Source organism: Neoarius graeffei, chromosome 1, assembly GCF_027579695.1.
Source record: "Neoarius graeffei isolate fNeoGra1 chromosome 1, fNeoGra1.pri, whole genome shotgun sequence".
NCBI classification, from domain to species: domain Eukaryota; kingdom Metazoa; phylum Chordata; class Actinopteri; order Siluriformes; family Ariidae; genus Neoarius; species Neoarius graeffei.
Genome location: NC_083569.1, coordinates 48,313,643 through 48,331,284, shown reverse-complemented (window position 1 = coordinate 48,331,284; position 17,642 = coordinate 48,313,643). Strand labels below are relative to the sequence as shown.

The following is a 17,642-nucleotide window of genomic DNA, read 5'->3' as shown; positions in this document are numbered from 1 at the left end:
GCAGCAAAACCTAGCGTTCTCATAGCGTCCACAGCGCTTTGATAGCGTTATCATAGCATTTGGGTAGCGTCTGCCTTGCGTCCAGGTAATGTTCTGGACGTTACACAGACGCTGGAAAAATTCAGAACGCTGACAGACGTTAGAAAGATGTTGAAAGAGCGTTACATGAGCGTTAAGAACGCTCGGCGAACGCTGACGAACGCTGAAAAACGTTGGCGACACGCTGGACAGACGTTCGATGGACGTTACACAGGCGTTAGGCAAGCGTTACCCAAGCGCTAGGCACGCGCTGGACACTCGACCCTGATGGGCCGGCGTCCGCCTAGCGTCCAGGGAACGTCCTGACTTTCGAGTAACGTTCGAGTAACGCCCGCAAACTTTCGTGTAACGTTCCTCTAACGTGTAAGTAGCGTTTTGATAGAACGTCCTGAATTTTTGTGCACACCCAAAACTATTTTTCACCCTCAGCGTTCGCCGACGTCCCTCGACGTTCCCCAACGTTTGCCGACGCTCGTCTAACTTTCTTGTAACTTTTTTCTAACGTTCTCGACGTTCCTCTGCGTTTCGCAACACGTTACTCGAACGCTGGTGAGAACGTCGTAGTGTGACAGGGCCCTTTGTACCCTGATTGTAAAACAACCCTTATTTTATTTTTTTCTGCTGTAGACAGATGGCCTTGTGCAAAATTACCCTTCTGGATGAGTGTGTAAAGGGACATACTTTCATATAAAAAAAAAAACTAAATTGGTCCAGGATATTTGTGCTCAGGGGGAAATGCTGTGGATTTACGGTAATTCTTGGCTGAACGGGTCCTTTAAAGCTGTGTGGATGCGTTATGAGACATGTATTGCAGTAGATTTCGACCTCCTTTATACCGGAAGTGGATAGTAGTGTTTACGTTCAGACCTTCAGCGCACGCGGTTCCTGTGTTGGTAAAGCCGGATACCGGAAACAGTTATTTTAAAGTGATTTTAATATTTACGTTTTTATCTGGAGTTTTTCAAATGTCTGTCCTGGTATCAGATGAACGCGGCTGGCTGCTGGACGCATGGTCTTTCATAAACGAAGGATTTCAGCGGTGTTACAGTGTGAACAAGGGACACTTGAGGTGCGAGTTCAAAAAGCAGTACTTTGCTATAGTGAAGCCTCATCTAGTGAGCAAGTCCAGGAATGATTGTGCTCAGACAAACACAGAGAGCCAGGCGGCTGCCAGAACCGGGATAAACACACGAAAGGTACGATACACTGGAACCATTTCATTGTGTTCTGTTTTGCTTGAGCATAAAGTCAGCGGCGTTCCTCAAACGGTCTGGAAAAAGTTCAGATCTACAGTGGTGCTTGAAAGTTTGTGAACCCTTTAGACTGTTCTATATTTCTGCATAAATGTGACCTAAAACATCATCAAGTCCTAAAAGTAGATAAAGAGAACCCAGTTAAACAAATGAGACAAAAATATTATACTTGGTCATTTATTTATTGAGGAAAATGATCCAATATTACATATCTGTGAGTGGCAAAAGTATGTGAACCTCTAGGATTAGCAGCTAATTTGAAGGTGAAATTAGAGTCAGGTGTTTTCAATCAATGGGATGACAATCAGGTGTGAGTGGGCACCCTGTTTTACAACCCCGATTCCAAAAAAGTTGGGACAAAGTACAAATTGTAAATAAAAACGGAATGCAATGATGTGGAAGTTTCAAAATTCCATATTTTATTCAGAATAGAACATAGATGACATATCAAATGTTTAAACTGAGAAAATGTATCATTTAAAGAGAAAAATTAGGTGATTTTAAATTTCATGACAACAACACATCTCAAAAAAGTTGGGACAAGGCCATGTTTACCACTGTGAGACATCCCCTTTTCTCTTTACAACAGTCTGTAAACGTCTGGGGACTGAGGAGACAAGTTGCTCAAGTTTAGGGATAGGAATGTTAACCCATTCTTGTCTAATGTAGGATTCTAGTTGCTCAACTGTCTTAGGTCTTTTTTGTCGTATCTTCCGTTTTATGATGCGCCAAATGTTTTCTATGGGTGAAAGATCTGGACTGCAGGCTGGCCAGTTCAGTACCCGGACCCTTCTTCTACGCAGCCATGATGCTGTAATTGATACAGTATGTGGTTTGGCATTGTCATGTTGGAAAATGCAAGGTCTTCCCTGAAAGAGACGTCGTCTGGATGAGAGCATATGTTGCTCTAGAACCTGGATATACCTTTCAGCATTGATGGTGTCTTTCCAGATGTGTAAGCTGCCCATGCCACACGCACTAATGCAACCCCATACCATCAGAGATGCAGGCTTCTGAACTGAGCGCTGATAACAACTTGGGTCGTCCTTCTCCTCTTTAGTCCGAATGACACGGCGTCCCTGATTTCCATAAAGAACTTCAAATTTTGATTCGTCTGACCACAGAACAGTTTTCCACTTTGCTACAGTCCATTTTAAATGAGCCTTGGCCCAGAGAAGACGTCTGCGCTTCTGGATCACGTTTAGAGACGGCTTCTTCTTTGAACTATAGAGTTTTAGCTGGCAACGGCGGATGGCACGGTGAATTGTGTTCACAGATAATGTTCTCTGGAAATATTCCTGAGCCCATTTTGTGATTTCCAATACAGAAGCATGCCTGTATGTGATGCAGTGGCGTCTAAGGGCCCGAAGATCACGGGCACCCAGTATGGTTTTCCGGCCTTGACCCTTACGCACAGAGATTCTTCCAGATTCTCTGAATCTTTTGATGATATTATGCACTGTAGATGATGATATGTTCAAACTCTTTGCAATTTTACACTGTCGAACTCCTTTCTGATATTGCTCCACTATTTGTCGGCGCAGAATTAGGGGGATTCATGATCCTCTTCCCATCTTTACTTCTGAGAGCCGCTGCCACTCCAAGATGCTCTTTTTATACCCAGTCATGTTAATGACCTATTGCCAATTGACCTAATGAGTTGCAATTTGATCCTCCAGCTGTTCCTTTTTTGTACCTTTAACTTTTCCAGCCTCTTATTGCCCCTGTCCCAACTTTGAGATGTGTTGCTGTCATGAAATTTCAAATGAGCCAATATGTGGCATGAAATTTCAAAATGTCTCACTTTCGACATTTGATATGTTGTCTATGTTCTATTGTGAATACAATATCAGTTTTTGAGATTTGTAAATTATTGCATTCTGTTTTTATTTACAATTTGTACTTTGTCCCAACTTTTTTGGAATCGGGGTTGTATTTAAAGAACAGGGATCTATCAAAATCTTTCTATGCCAAAAGAGCAGCAAGTAGGGACAATATAGATATTAATATACAGTATAGTAAGGTGGAAGTCAAAAGCATCATTAAGGCCAGAGTACATGGGAGATGGCAGCACCTTTGGGAGAATGGGTCTTCTGGGAGGCATCTTTTTAACATTCAGCCTGAAATACATAGAGCTATTGGTTCACTTAATGCAAGACAGGAGGAAGTGGCATTGGCCAGACTGAGAATTTGGCACTCCCATCTTAATAGTACTCTATTATGAGTAGGCATGCTGATAGTAACTGCGAGTATTGTGCATCACAAAGCCCAGAGACTGTAGACAGGGGCGGTTTTAGGAAATCTGAGGCTCTGGGCAAAGGACAATTTGGAGGCCCCCCTCAACCCCAACCCATACATCTGTAATAATAATGAGATGATGAATCATACGTACTGACGAACAATATTTATTGTGAACACATGGAAATGATTGAAAAAACCCCAATAAAGATCACTGAATATCAAGCTGTGTGTGTGTGTGTGTCAGTAGAGGAGTGTGTGTGTGTGTGTGTGTGTCTGCCTGTCTGTCTGTGCACTGCTGTCGGTGTGCCCATTTATCAGTCTCATGGGTGGTGGTGGCTACAGTGGATGAGACCTGCACAGAAAGACAGGGAGAGAGAAAAACCAAACGTGGATTAATATACAGTGTAAGATTTAAATAAATGAAATTATTAGTTATTAATTATTATAATTTTACTTACTGTGCGCTTAAAACTTGATTTTTTTCTTGCTTTAGCATTGGCAAATGCAGTGATGACATCTTCCATGTCCAGTTTCCTTCTCACGGCTTGCTCAATGGATATTACCGCCAGATCTGATAGTCTCTCCTGTCAGATTAATCACATTAATGTTTTCAGCTTCACTCACTGATTCTGTGGCCATGTCATCAGTGGATTGATTGCCTGCTTTTTCTTCTGGCTCATGCTCATTGCGAGACGAGTTAATTTGTGATGCTGGTGGTATAATATCGATATCTCTACGACTACCACTGCAGCTAGCATTGCTGTTGGCAAAACCCAGCTCATTAGATCTGCTGGCCCTGGGTTCTTCTTTGGTGGAAGAACTTGTGTGGAAGAAGGTTGTTAATTTCGGTAGCTTTTCAACAAACTGTTCGCTATCCTTTTTCCTCTTCCTTTTCTCACTGCCACTTAGAAATCGTTTCATTCTGATTTTACTTTAACAAAAAATTTTACGAGGGCTCTGCAGCTAGAGCTAGATGGGGCTGGTTCATGTATTCAGCCCGCTCGCGTCGTTGCCTAGGTTACTTCAGACACGGCTCTGAGAAAGAGCGAAGCCAGATAGCTGTGCATGACATCACGTCACATACTGGTGGTTTTGCTTGTGAATCTAGCTGTAGGATTACACGTGAATCATGCTTTATTGCTTTTATTATTTTCGTAGCAATGTGGTTCATGTCGAGTGGAAAATATGTATAATCACAATGAATTATTACATAGTAAATGATGTATAGCATGCAGGAAAACAGGAATACCGTAACGCGACGACGAGGCCCCTGATTGGACGAAGCTCAGGGCAGTTGGCCGACTTTGCCCAATGGAAAGACCGCCTATGACTGTAGAGCATGTTCTTATTCATTGTCAAAAATGGGAAAATTTTATCTTATTTGTTTACTTTTTTGAAAAACACAGGATTATTAAAACGTATTTAATTTCTAGATAAGCAGCAACTCCTGTTCCACACTCCAGTGGTGGTCATACACCATTACTTCTTTGTAAGATATTTCTTTTTTTTTTTTTTAAGGATTTTTTTGGGGACTTTTTTCATCTTTATTGGATAGGACAGTGTAGAAACAGGAAATGGGCAGGAGAGAGAGACGGGGAGGGATCGGGAAATGACCTCGGGCCAGAATCGAACCCGGGTCCCCGGATTTATGGTATGGCGCCTCATCCACCTGAGCCACGACGCCCCCCCTTTGTAAGATATTTCTGACATTAAAGGGTGTATTTATTGGCCTCGACTTGAGCAATAAAATTCTGTCTCTCTTGATAGTATCCGAAACAGTTGTCAACCGCCGTATAAATCATAAGGGGAGAGAGAGAGAAACCCCATTCTTTTTCTCATGCTCTGAGGTTAACAGGTCAGATGTTGTTGGTTGCTCCACGTACTCTGTTCAAAACTCGTGGGGATCAGGTGTTTCAGGCAGTGGCACCAAGACTGTGGAACTCTCTCCTGCTTTCCTTACACTGTACTGACTCCATTGACTCTTTTAAAAAGCAGCTGAAGACATTTTTATACAGAAAAGCTTTTAATTAATTAAATTGGTGTTTCACAGTGTATTTTATTTTATTGTTTTATCTGTAAATCACCATGTTTTATTGTGTTTTATCTGTGAAGCACTTTGTGTTTTGTTTTTTTTTTTTATCTGTGAAAAGTGCTATATAAATAAAGTTTACTTACTTACCCAGTCAGACAGATTGTATACAAATGGAAAGTCAAGACCATTGTTACCCTCCCCAGGAGTGGTCAACCAACAAAAATCACTCCAAGAGCAAGGCGTGTAATAGTCTGCGAGGTCTCAAAGGACCCCAGGGTAACTTCTAAGCAACTGAAGGCCTCTCTCACATTGGCTAATGTTAATGTTCATGAGTCCACCATCAGGAGAACACTGAACAACAGTGGTGTGCATGGCAGGGTTGCAAGGAGAAAGCCACTGTTCTCCAAAAAGAACATTACTGCTCGTCTGCAGTTTGCTAAAGATCCCGTGGACAAGCCAGAAGGCTATTGGAAAAATGTTTTGTGGACGGATGAGACCAAAATAGAACTTTTTGGTTTAAATGAGAAGCGTTATGTTTGGAGAAAGGAAAACACTGCATTCCATCATAAGAACCTTATCCCATCTGTGAAACATGGTGGTGGTAGTATCATGGTTTGGGCCTGTTTTGCTGCATCTGGGCCGGGACGGCTTGCCATCATTGATGGAACAATGAATTCTGAATTATACCAGCGAATTCTAAAGGAAAATGTCAGGACATCTGTCCATGAACTGAATCTCAAGAGAAGGTGGGTCATGCAGCAAGACAACAACCCTAAGCACACAAGTCGTTCTATCAAAGAATGGTTAAAGAAGAATAAAGTTGATGTTTTGGAATGGCCAAGTCAAAGTCCTGACCTTAATCCAATCGAAATGTTGTGGAAGGACCTGAAGCGAGCAGTTCATGTGAGGAAACCCACCAACATCCCAGAGTTGAAGCTGTTCTGTACAGAGAAATGGGCTAAAATTTCTCCAAGCTGGTGTGCAGGACTGATCAACAGTTACCGCAAACGTTTAGTTGCAGTTATTGCTGCACAAGGGGGTCACACCAGATACTGAAAGCAAAGGTTCACATACTTTTGCCACTCACAGTTATGTAATATTGGATCATTTTCCTCAATAAATAAATGACCAAGTATTCTACTTTTGTGTCATTTGTTTAAGTGGGTTCTCTTTATCTACTTTTAGGACTTGTGTGAAAATCTGATATTTATGCAGAAATATAGAAAATTCTAAAGGTTTTACAAACTTTCAAGCACCACTGTACTTATAGTGGGGCAAAAAAGTATTTAGTCAGTCACCAATTGTGCAAGTTCTCCCACTTAAAAAGATGAGAGAGGCCTGTAATTTTCATCATAGGTATACCTCAACTGTGAGAGACAAAATGAGGAAAAAAAAAATCCAGAAAATCACATTGTCTGATTTTTAAAGAATTTATTTGCAAATTATGGTGGAAAATAAGTATTTGGTCAATAACAAAAGTTCATCTCAATACTTTGTTATATACCCTTTGTTGGCAATGACAGAGGTCAAACATTTTCTGTAAGTCTTCACAAGGTTTTCACACACTGTTGCTGGTATTTTGGCCCATTCCTCCATGCAGATCTCCTCTAGAGCAGTGATGTTTTGGGGCTGTCGCTGGGCAACACGGACTTTCAACTCTCTCCAAAGATTTTCTATGGGGTTGAGATCTGGAGACTGGCTAGGCCACTCCAGGACCTTGAAATGCTTCTTACGAAGCCACTCCTTCGTTGCCCGGGCGGTGTGTTTGGGATCATTGTCATGCTGAAAGACCCAGCCATGGTTCATCTTCAATGCCCTTGCTGATGGAAGGAGGTTTTCACTCAAAATCTCACGATACATGGCCCCATTCATTCTTTCCTTTACACGGATCAGTCGTCCTGGTCCCTTTGCAGAAAAACAGCCCCAAAGCATGATGTTTCCACCCCCATGCTTCACAGTAGGTATGGTGTTCTTTGGATGCAACTCAGCATTCTTTCTCCTCCAAACATGACAAGTTCAGTTTTTACCAAAGAGTTCTATTTTGGTTTCATCTGCCCATATGACATTCTCCCAGTCCTCTTCTGGATCATCCAAATGCTCTCTAGCAAACTTCAGATGTGCCTGGACATGTACTGGCTTAAGCAGGGGGACACGTCTGGCACTGCAGGATTTGAGTCCCTGGCGGCGTAGTGTGTTACTGATGGTAGCCTTTGTTACTTTGGTCCCAGCTCTCTGCAGGTCATTCACTAGGTCCCCCCGTGTGGTTCTGGGATTTTTGCTCACCGTTCTTGTGATCATTTTGACCCCACGAGGTGAGATCTTGCGTGGAGCCCCAGATCGAGGGAGATTATCAGTGGTCTTGTATGTCTTCCATTTTCTAATAATTGCTCCCACAGTTGATTTCTTCACACCAAGCTGCTTACCTATTGCAGATTCAGTCTTCCCAGCCTGGTGCAGGTCTACAATTTTGTTTCTGGTGTCCTTTGACAGCTCTTTGGTCTTGGCCATAGTGGAGTTTGGAGTGTGACTGTTTGAGGTTGTGGACAGGTGTCTTTTATACTGATAACGAGTTCAAACAGGTGCCATTAATACAGGTAACGAGTGGAGGACAGAGGAGTCTCTTAAAGAAGTAGTTACAGGTCTGTGAGAGCCAGAAATCTTGCTTGTTTGTAGGTGACCAAATACTTATTTTACCGAGGAATTTACCAATTAATTCATTAAAAATCCTACAATGTGATTTCCTGGATTCTTTCCCCCATTCTGTCTCTCATAGTTGAAGTGTACCTATGATGAAAATTACAGGCCTCTCTCATCTTTTTAAGTGGGAGAACTTGCACAATTGGTGGCGGACTAAATACTTTTTTTGTCCCACTGTATATACCAATTGACAAGGTCCATTTAGAGAAACGGTCACAAAGATGTACAGATAATGGTATAAGCCACTAGTTTATTCGTATCACTTGAAAATTTTTGTAAAATGTAATATAGCACATACACTATATGGCCAGAAGTACATACAGTATGTAGACACCTGACAGTCATAGCTGTAATGTGGTTTTCCTCCACATTGTTGCCACGAAGCTGGACGCACACAGTTGTGTCTTTGTATTCTGTAGCCTTATAGTTTCCCTTCACTGGAAGTAAGGGGCCCATAAGAGTGGCAGCAAAAAAGGACTAAATCTGGAATGTGATATTCAACAAGCACATATGGGTATGATGTTGCTGGGTTTCACGTGACGTCACATCCGCCTCATTAGTTCTTCAAAACTTTAGCTGGTGGTCTACCAAAGCTCAGTTGACAAAGCATATGTACAAAGAAGGTGCATTGCTCGCATGAGAAATGCCTTAAGCTTGTGTTGTTTTTGGTTGTTTGAATCAATCAAACCATGAAACTGAAAAGTTTCTTCAGGGTTCCCCGTGAACTAATAAAAAAGGGTGAACAAACACAGGATTTCACAAAAAGACGTCGAGAAAGGTGGCTTTTGAACCTCTCACTGAAATCAAAGAGAGCCAGTCGAAGCATGCTCGAGTTTGCAGTGATCACTTGGTGAAAGGTTTGTATCTCCCTCTCAGCAATGTCCTTAGTGTTTTCCAAGTACTTTTCTTGCTATGTGTTGTTATTTTACGGTATTTTTTTCGTTACGAAGTGCTGAAGTCCCCAGCTGTTTCTTTGTTTACTCCTCACAAAGTCCATATGCATGAAGGTCGTGACAAAATTCTTACCCAGCCATAGTTACGATGCGCCATGATCACTTCTCCATTTTGTTTAACTAATGCCGCTTTTCCACTACAAACGCGGCTGAGCCGTGCCGTGCTGAGTTGGGCTGAGTCGAGCTGAGTGGGGCTGTTGGAGTTGCATTTCGACTACAACCGCGCTGAACCGTGCTGGCTGGAAGTGGGTGGACACATTGGGTGGAGTTAGCGAAAGTGGGTGGACGTCACGTGATGTCGTTAAGCAGCACAAACAGTGACATCAGTGAGCTTTTAAGCGGTAGTCTCACAACCCGGATAGTAAACAATAAACATGGAGGACATGGAGTCGTTAGTGTTGCTGGTCTTGGTTCTGTGGCTTTTTGTCACCGACAACGCCAACAGATACTGGCAAGAGCGTATAGATGAGGCGAGGCGCATAAGGCTTCAGAAATTCTCGTAATTCTTCTTCCGGGTTTACGGTGTTTACAGATCCCAGCGTGCTCGCGGGGCGTGTGTGGGCATGTGAGGACACTCCTCCTCACCAATCAGTGCACAGGGGAATGTCTGCTCACGCCCCCAGCCTCACTCGGCTCGGTTTGGCTTGCTTCAGCCCTACTCCAAAACCGTGCGAGTTTTAGGGGCTAAGCGGGGCTGAAGCGAGCTGAGTCGTGCTGTTCTTTGGTAGTCGAAACGCGAGCCGTGTCGGGCTGAAGTGAGCTGAAAAAGGGTAGTGGAAAAGGGCCATAAGATCCAGGTCTTTAAAGGAGTTTCTGATGATCTTTGTGAATGATCTTACCTGTGTGATAAGAGCCAACACAAGTGAGAATCAAGCCAACTGTTTGTTTACACTTCAACTTGCAGCGCTTCGTTGTAAAGACGCGAACAAAAAGCTTAAAAAAAATACTTCCACGGGCAAAAACAATACAGGATTCATTCGGCAGTGACTTGATACCGAGGTCCTTTACCCAGCCACATACAAAAAAAAGTTGTAAGGCTCCATACTCTTCCACACTTTCATCTGTTTTGCGGTGTAGAAGGACGTCTGCAACACCAGATAGTTCGAGATGTCGGGGAACTCAACTGAAGGGTAGTTTTTGAGATCATATGACCAATCCTTCTTTCACAGACTGTAAGGGTCGATTCCATTGCACATAGCAACCTTCTGATTAGATTAGATTAGATTAGATTAGATTAGATTAGATTAGATAGAACTTTATTGATCCCTTTGGGCAGGTTCCCTCAGGGAAATTTAAAATATATCTAAAGCGAGCAGTGGCTTCTAGATTACGAGCGTACTCTGATAAGTTATCGCTAGTTATTTGCACTATGGCAGCCGTTTAGACCACCAGCTATTTCACTTCCGGTAAAACTGTGAAGAAAAGTCACATGACTGAAACCCAGCAATTTAGGTGTCCACAAACTTTTGATCACAGTAGTATTAACCTTAATTATGGGCGGCACGGTGGTGCAATGGTAAGCACTGTCGTCTCACGGCAAGGTTCCGGGTTTGAACCTCATGGCCAGCAGAGGCCTTTCTGTGTGGAGTTTGCATGTTCTGTGTGGGTTTCCTCTGGGTGCTTTGGGTTCCCCCCACAGTTCAAAGACATGCAGATTACATAAAAATACCCAGCCACTGGGGTTGCACAAGCCAGTGCATACTTGGTGTCAGTCCCAAGCCTGGATAGGTTGGGGAGAGTTGCGTCAGGAAGGGCATCCGGTGTAAAACCTATGGCAAATCAAATATGCGGGTCATAAATTGATCCGCTGTGGTGACTCCTAACGGGAGCAGCTGAAAAAAGAAGTATTAACCTTATTTATGGTTTTTAACATCCCCCAATCTAACTGTATTGTTTTTCTTTGATTTGCAGATAGTCATGCCTACTTTATATTTGGTACAAGAAAAAAATGACTGAAGTTTCTTGTTAAGAAAAGAAGTATGTTCATGCTTATTCTGATGCCGCTTGTAATTCTGCTATAGCTCCTATTTGTACTGATTTCTAACTAAAAGAATTCTATTATTAACTTGTTGTTACACAATATATCTATTAGTTTGGTGAATGTGCCCATCCTGTTTTATTAGATACAAATGTAACTGGAACCTTACCTGCCAGGTTTGTATAGAGAATGTTCCTTTAATGATTAAGGAACATTCTCAGAACCATCCCAGATTTGTGCAAGGTTCCCAAGAGGTTCAAATTATTTAAAGGTTACAAGAACATTGGGGGAACATTGTCTGAACCATCATAAATTATCACAAGTTTTTAGAGAGGTTCAGATTATTCAAAAGTTATAGGTATTGCTTGATTGGTAAAGAAAACATTCCTGAAAAACCAAACAGGAACTAAAAGCATCTATTGTCAGAACAGTTAGGGAACCAAAAACAAACATTCTGGGAATGTTCTGGAAACCAACCAGTTGTTTGGGAACTAATTTGATTTATTTAGGACAGGTAGTTTATTGGAAGAACTACTGTATATAAGGCAAAGCATGACTTTCTTACAAGCTAAGATTTTAATGACTTTTTTTTTTTTTTTTCATGTTGCAATTAATTTCTTTTGTAGAAGAGGAAGCGTCAACGGAGTGAGCTGAATCAGGGGGAGTTAGATGCTGAAGTGTACCATAAAAAGGTGACTTTTATTATTGACAGACCTCAGTCTGTTTTCAAAAATGCTATTCTCTTTGAAATGTTAAAGATTCAGTAGCCCTGACATTTTGGAAATTGCTGCCCTCTTTCGCTTTGTCTTTGTACAACAGGTCAGGTTGTTGGTTCTGGAGGGCATTCGTTCTCTACTGGAAGCTGGGCATCACTGTGGTTATCTGACAGAAGATTTACTTACAGTGCCAACTAAACAAATGCCTGTTCATGAGTGTCAGCTGGCTGCACTATGTGACATGGCCAAGCAGCTGCTGAAAATGGAGAATTCTGATGCCCCATATGTACAGGCTGTTAATGGCCATGCAGACTTGGATGCACACCTTGATTTGTTCTCATGCCTCACAGAAAATCCAGATGACTGTGCCCGTGAGGTAACCCTAATGGGGGAGACATATTTCCTGCCTCCTCGCAGCCGTTTTCTGTTGTCTGACATCACGTGTTTACAACCCCTTATCTGCAGTAAGTTCATTATAGATTTGTGAATAGCCTCAACTCTTGCGTATCTGAATATGTATTATACAAAAACAGTGAAATGATTGTGCTCTAGTAATGCTCCTGTAGTGACCGGAGTGTGGAGACAACATAAGGAGAGAGCTGCTCATATAGTACATGCTTGAGATTGCATGTAATATGAATAGGGCAGTTTATGTAATATTGATGCAGTCCACTAACTTAAAAAAAAAAAAAATCTGGCCTTATCTCATTATCTGTAGCCGCTTTATCCTGTTCTACAGGGTCGCAGGCAAGCTGGAGCCTATCCCAGCTGACTACGGGCGAAAGGCGGGGTACACCCTGGACAAGTCGCCAGGTCATCACAGGGCTTAATAATAATAATAATAATAATAATAAGGTTAATTGGCAACAGGTCGTTAACATGATTGGTGATAAAAAAGAGCATCCCAGAGAGGCGGAGTCTCTCAGAAGTAAAGATGGGGAGGGGTTCACCGCTCTGTGAAATACTGCATGGGCAAACAGTGCAACAATTTTTAAGAATAAAGTTCCTCAATATAAAATTGCAAAGAATTTGGGGATCACATCATCTATGGTACATAATATCATTAAAAGATTCAGAGAATCTGGAGAAATCTCTGGATGCAAGGGACAAGGCTGAAAAATCAACAATGGATGCCCGTGATATTTGGGCCCTTAGGCGACACTGCATTAAAAACAGAGGTTTCTGTAGTGGAAATCACTGTATGGGCTTAGGAGCACTTCAGAAAACCATCATCTATGAATACAGTTTGTCACTGCATCCACAAATGCAAGTTAAAACCAAATACAAACAATATCCAGAAACGCCGCCGCCTTTTCTGGACCTGAAGTGAAGTGGAAAACTGTCCTGTGGTGTGATGAATCGAAATTTGAAATTCTTTTTAGAAATCATGGACACCATGTCCAGGCTAAAGAGGAGAGGGACCATCTGGCTTGTTATCCGTGCACAGTTCAAAAGCCAGCATCTGTGATGGTATGAGGGTGCATTAGTGCACAGGGCATGGGTAGCTTGTACATCTGGGAAGGCACCATTAATGCTGAATGATATATACAGGTTTTGGAGCAGAATGCTGCAATCCAAACAGCATCTCTTCTCAGGGAAGGCCTTGCTCATTTCAGCAAGACAATGCTAAACCGCTTTTTGCACATATTACAACTGCATGTCTCCATAGTAAAAGAGTTTAATAATAATAATAATAATAATAATAATAAATTTATATAGCGCCTTTCAATAAACCCAAGGACGCTTTACAATATAGACAAGGAAAGAAAATAAATAAATAAAAATATAATAAATAAATAAAAAGTCCACCAAGTAGGGGTCAGGATGTAATTCCCATGGTGTAGCAGCCACAGTCCCACCAAAAGGCGCACGAAAACAAGTCCCACATCTCCAGCACCGCCACCGTGACGCCATCAGCAACATCACTCGAACACCACGCCATGGATCCACAAAGCGAGCAGAGAAGCTCCGCCATGCAGAGTGCTGGTGTGTCCCAAACCGCCTGCACAGCCGCTGCGACGCCACCGAGCAACATCGCTCGGAACATCATGCCAAGCGTTAAAGCGCAGAGCGCTGGACAACCACGATGTAAAATGAGCAACGAGCTCACTGCAGTCCACAGCTGGGAGCGCAGGCATCGCCCACGGCGAACCAAGGCCTGGAGGGAATCAATGCCCAAAACTAGGTCCGGAGCTACACCACAACCGGTGGAAAAAACACTCAAACAAACCTCAAACTACACAAAAAAATAGAAAAAGAAATTTAAAAATAAAAAAGCTCTGGTGAGAAGCGGCAGCCAGAACGCGCACGACGTACTCTCAACCGGAAATAGACACGAAAAGTTTAGGTGCTAAACTGGCTTGCCTGCAGTCCAGACCTGTCTCCCATTGAAACATTTGGTGCATTAAGAAGCACAAAATACAACAAAGGAGATTCCAAACTGTTCAGCAGCTGAAATTGTATGTCAGGCAAGAATAGGACAACGTTTCACTTTCAAAAATGATCCACTGTGGCAATTCCTAATGAAAGAACCTGGAAAAAGAGGAAGCAGATATTAATACTAGGTATGACCTCCCTTTGCTCTCAAAACAGCCTCAATTCTTTCTGGCATGGGTTCCACAAGATGTTGGAAACTTTTCTTTTAGATTCTGCTCTATGATCAGAGCAGAATTGTGCAATTGCTGCAGATTTTTGAGGTGCACTTTCATTCTGCAGTCTGGTGTTTGGAAAGGTCACTGAAGAACCTTGAACTCCTTGTCATGATCAGGAAACCAGTTTGAAATGACTTTTGCTTTGTGACATTGTCATGCTGGAAGTAGCCATTAGAAGTCGGGTAAACTGTGGCTATGAAAGGATGCATGTGGTCAAGAATACTCAAATAGGTTGTTGCATTCAAGCAATGATTGATTCGTATTAACGGTTCCAAAGTGTGCCGAGAAAACATTCTCCACACCATTACATCACCTCCACCAGCCTGGATTGTTGTTTGGCTCCCTGGATTCATGCTGTTGGCATCAAATTCTGACCCTAACATCTGTGCGTTTCAGAAGAAATCGAGATTCATCAGACCAGGCTAAATTTTTGCACAGTCTTCAACTGTCCAGTTTTGGTGAGCCTGTGTCCACTGCAGCCTCAGCTTTCTGTTCTTGGCTGACAGAAGTGGAACCCAGTGTTGCCTTTTGCTGTTGTAGACCATCCGCCTCAAGGTTCTACATGTTGTGTATTCTGAGATGCTCACCACAATTGTACAGAGTGATGATCTGAGTTACTGTAGCCTTTCTCTCAGCTTGAACTAGTCTGGTCATTCTCTGTTGACCTCTCTCAACAACAAGGCATTTCTGTCTGCAGAACGTCCCCTCACTGGATGTTTTTGCTTTATTGCACCATTCTGAGTAAACTCTAGATACTGTTGTGTGTGAAAATCCCATGAGATCAGCAGTTATAGAAATGCTCAAACCAGCTGATCTGGCACCAACAATCATACCACGGTCAAAATCACAGACATTTTCCCTTATTCTGATGGTTGATGTGAACATTACCCAAAGCTACTATCATGTATCTGCATGATTTTATGCATTGCACTGCTGCCACATGGTGTAGTGGTTAGCACTGTCGCCTCACAGCAAGAAGGTCCTGGGTTCGAGCCCCGGGGCCGGCGAGGGCCTTTCTGTGTGGAGTTTGCATGTTCTCCCCGTGTCCGCGTGGGTTTCCTCCGGGTGCTCCGGTTTCCCCCACAGTCCAAAGACATGCAGGTTAGGTTAACTGGTGACTCTAAATTGACCGTAGGTGTGAATGTGAGTATGAATGGTTGTCTGTGTCTATGTGTCAGCCCTGTGATGACCTGGCGGCTTGTCCAGGGTGTACCCCGCCTTTCGCCCGTAGTCAGCTGGGATAGGCTCCAGCTTGCCTGCGACCCTGTAGAAGGATAAAGCGGCTAGAGATAATGAGATGAGATGAGACTGCTGCCACATGATCGGCTGATTTAGATACTGGAAATATATGAATAGGTACTGTAGGTGTTTAGATGTTTGGTGAGTGTAGATCTAAACTGACCAAGTTTACATTAGACCGTATCTGTCTCGTTTTCTTCGCGGATGCACTGTCCGTTTACATTAAAACGCCGGGAAACGGGAATCCTCCAGGGTCCACGTATTCAATCCAGATCGTGTCTGGTCCAGTGCTGGTAAACATTGAGATACGCGGATACGCTGTGCTGAGCTCTAGCTGGCGTCGTCATTGGACAACGTCACTGTGACATCCACCTTCCTGATTCGCTGGCGTTGGTCATGTGACGCGACTGCTGAAAAACGGCACGGACTTCCGCCTTGTATCACCTTTTCGTTAAAGAGTATAAAAGTATGAAAATACTGCAAATACTGATGCAAATACTGCCCATTGTGTAGTTATGATTGTCTTTAGGGTTGCCATCCTTCCACTTGCAAGTGGTAAGTGACGCGCATGCCCGACATGCACTGAGATCACACACACAGCGGCTCAGTCCCGAATCACTGCTCGTGCGCTCCACTCGCGCGCTCTGTGAGCTGCACAGGGCCGGAGTGCGCACCCTCCAGAGGGCACTCGCTGTTCAGGGCGGAGTGATTTGGAGCGCAGGATGCCTGCGGAGCTGAGCGTATCCGTGTATTGGCGTTGCTATGTGCACGCAAATCGTGTATTGGTGTTGCTGTGTGCACACTAATCGTTTTAAAAACGTTAATCTGATGATCCGCTGATACGGTCTAATGTAAACCCCACCTAAGTACCAAAACATAAGTGAACAGCAATCACATAATTCATATTTTTAGATTTGTTTTTTTTTTATATACATTTAACATTCACTTGGTTCAGAGTTTAAAAAATTGGATTTTTAAAGTGTATGTACTGTCTCTAAACCCCACTTTTTTCCTTGTACAAAGCAACATTCATTATGTTGATTGACCATGTGTTTTCGAACCATAGCTGATCCAAAAGGCCATAAATTGATGGAAAAAAAATCAATAAGATCAGCCGATTTTCATGGAATCTGCTGAGACTGAACCAGAAGATCCCGAAGGGGCGCGTGACGTCACACGTGTAACAATCCAGGTATCATTTTTGTTCATGTGCGCAGCAGTGGTTAGACCAGTCTGGATATGGAATCACGTTTTGGAGAGAATTCTGATAGTGATTGGGATTCTTATATGTCGGATGAAGGGGCGGATGATTATCAAGGATATTCCGGAGCAAATGGTTATCTTTTCGAGGCCCCAAGGCAAGAAACTGCCAGTTCACTCAGTTCATGACAGTTTTCCTCTATAGCGCGCACGAGATGGGGAGAGAGAGAGAGAGAGATGTGCAGAACGCGGTGGTTACCTTTCATCATGTTTTCCTGAACAAAACTAAAAACAAATAGTCTTGTAATATTGCAATCTGCGAGCATTTACCACGTTTCAGTTAATAATTAATGATGATGATTCCACTCACACATTTTTCTTCCTGTTAAAGTGCATCAGATATGATAAGATTGGATGTTGCGAGTGTGTAAATGTTGCTTATAATCCTGCGTCTGGTGCACTGTGTGTGTGTGTGTGATAATGGGGGAATCGATGAACTGTACAAATGTCGGATCAAATGTCATTTATTAAATAAAGGGGTTTCTTTTTTGCTCCGATAATTCCCATGTGGTTGTTCTGGTGGTGATGAACACTTGATGAATCAGATTTATTATTAGTAGGTGACACAAAATCTGCCCACTTC

General features: G+C 42.8%; 1 protein-coding gene across 1 annotated transcript in view; it reads left to right on the top strand.

Annotated features, from left to right (window-relative positions):
- Positions 1 to 904: 904 nt before the first annotated feature.
- The window catches only part of mettl4 (methyltransferase 4, N6-adenosine), a 30,059-nt gene continuing 13,321 nt past the window's right edge, over positions 905 to 17,642 (top strand). Inside the window, exons 1-3 of the mRNA XM_060923270.1 lie at positions 905 to 1,235; positions 11,820 to 11,885; positions 12,013 to 12,373. Coding sequence (XP_060779253.1) covers positions 1,005 to 1,235; positions 11,820 to 11,885; positions 12,013 to 12,373 — 658 coding nt within the window. The 5' untranslated portion in view covers positions 905 to 1,004. The remainder of the gene's footprint in view (positions 1,236 to 11,819; positions 11,886 to 12,012; positions 12,374 to 17,642) is intronic.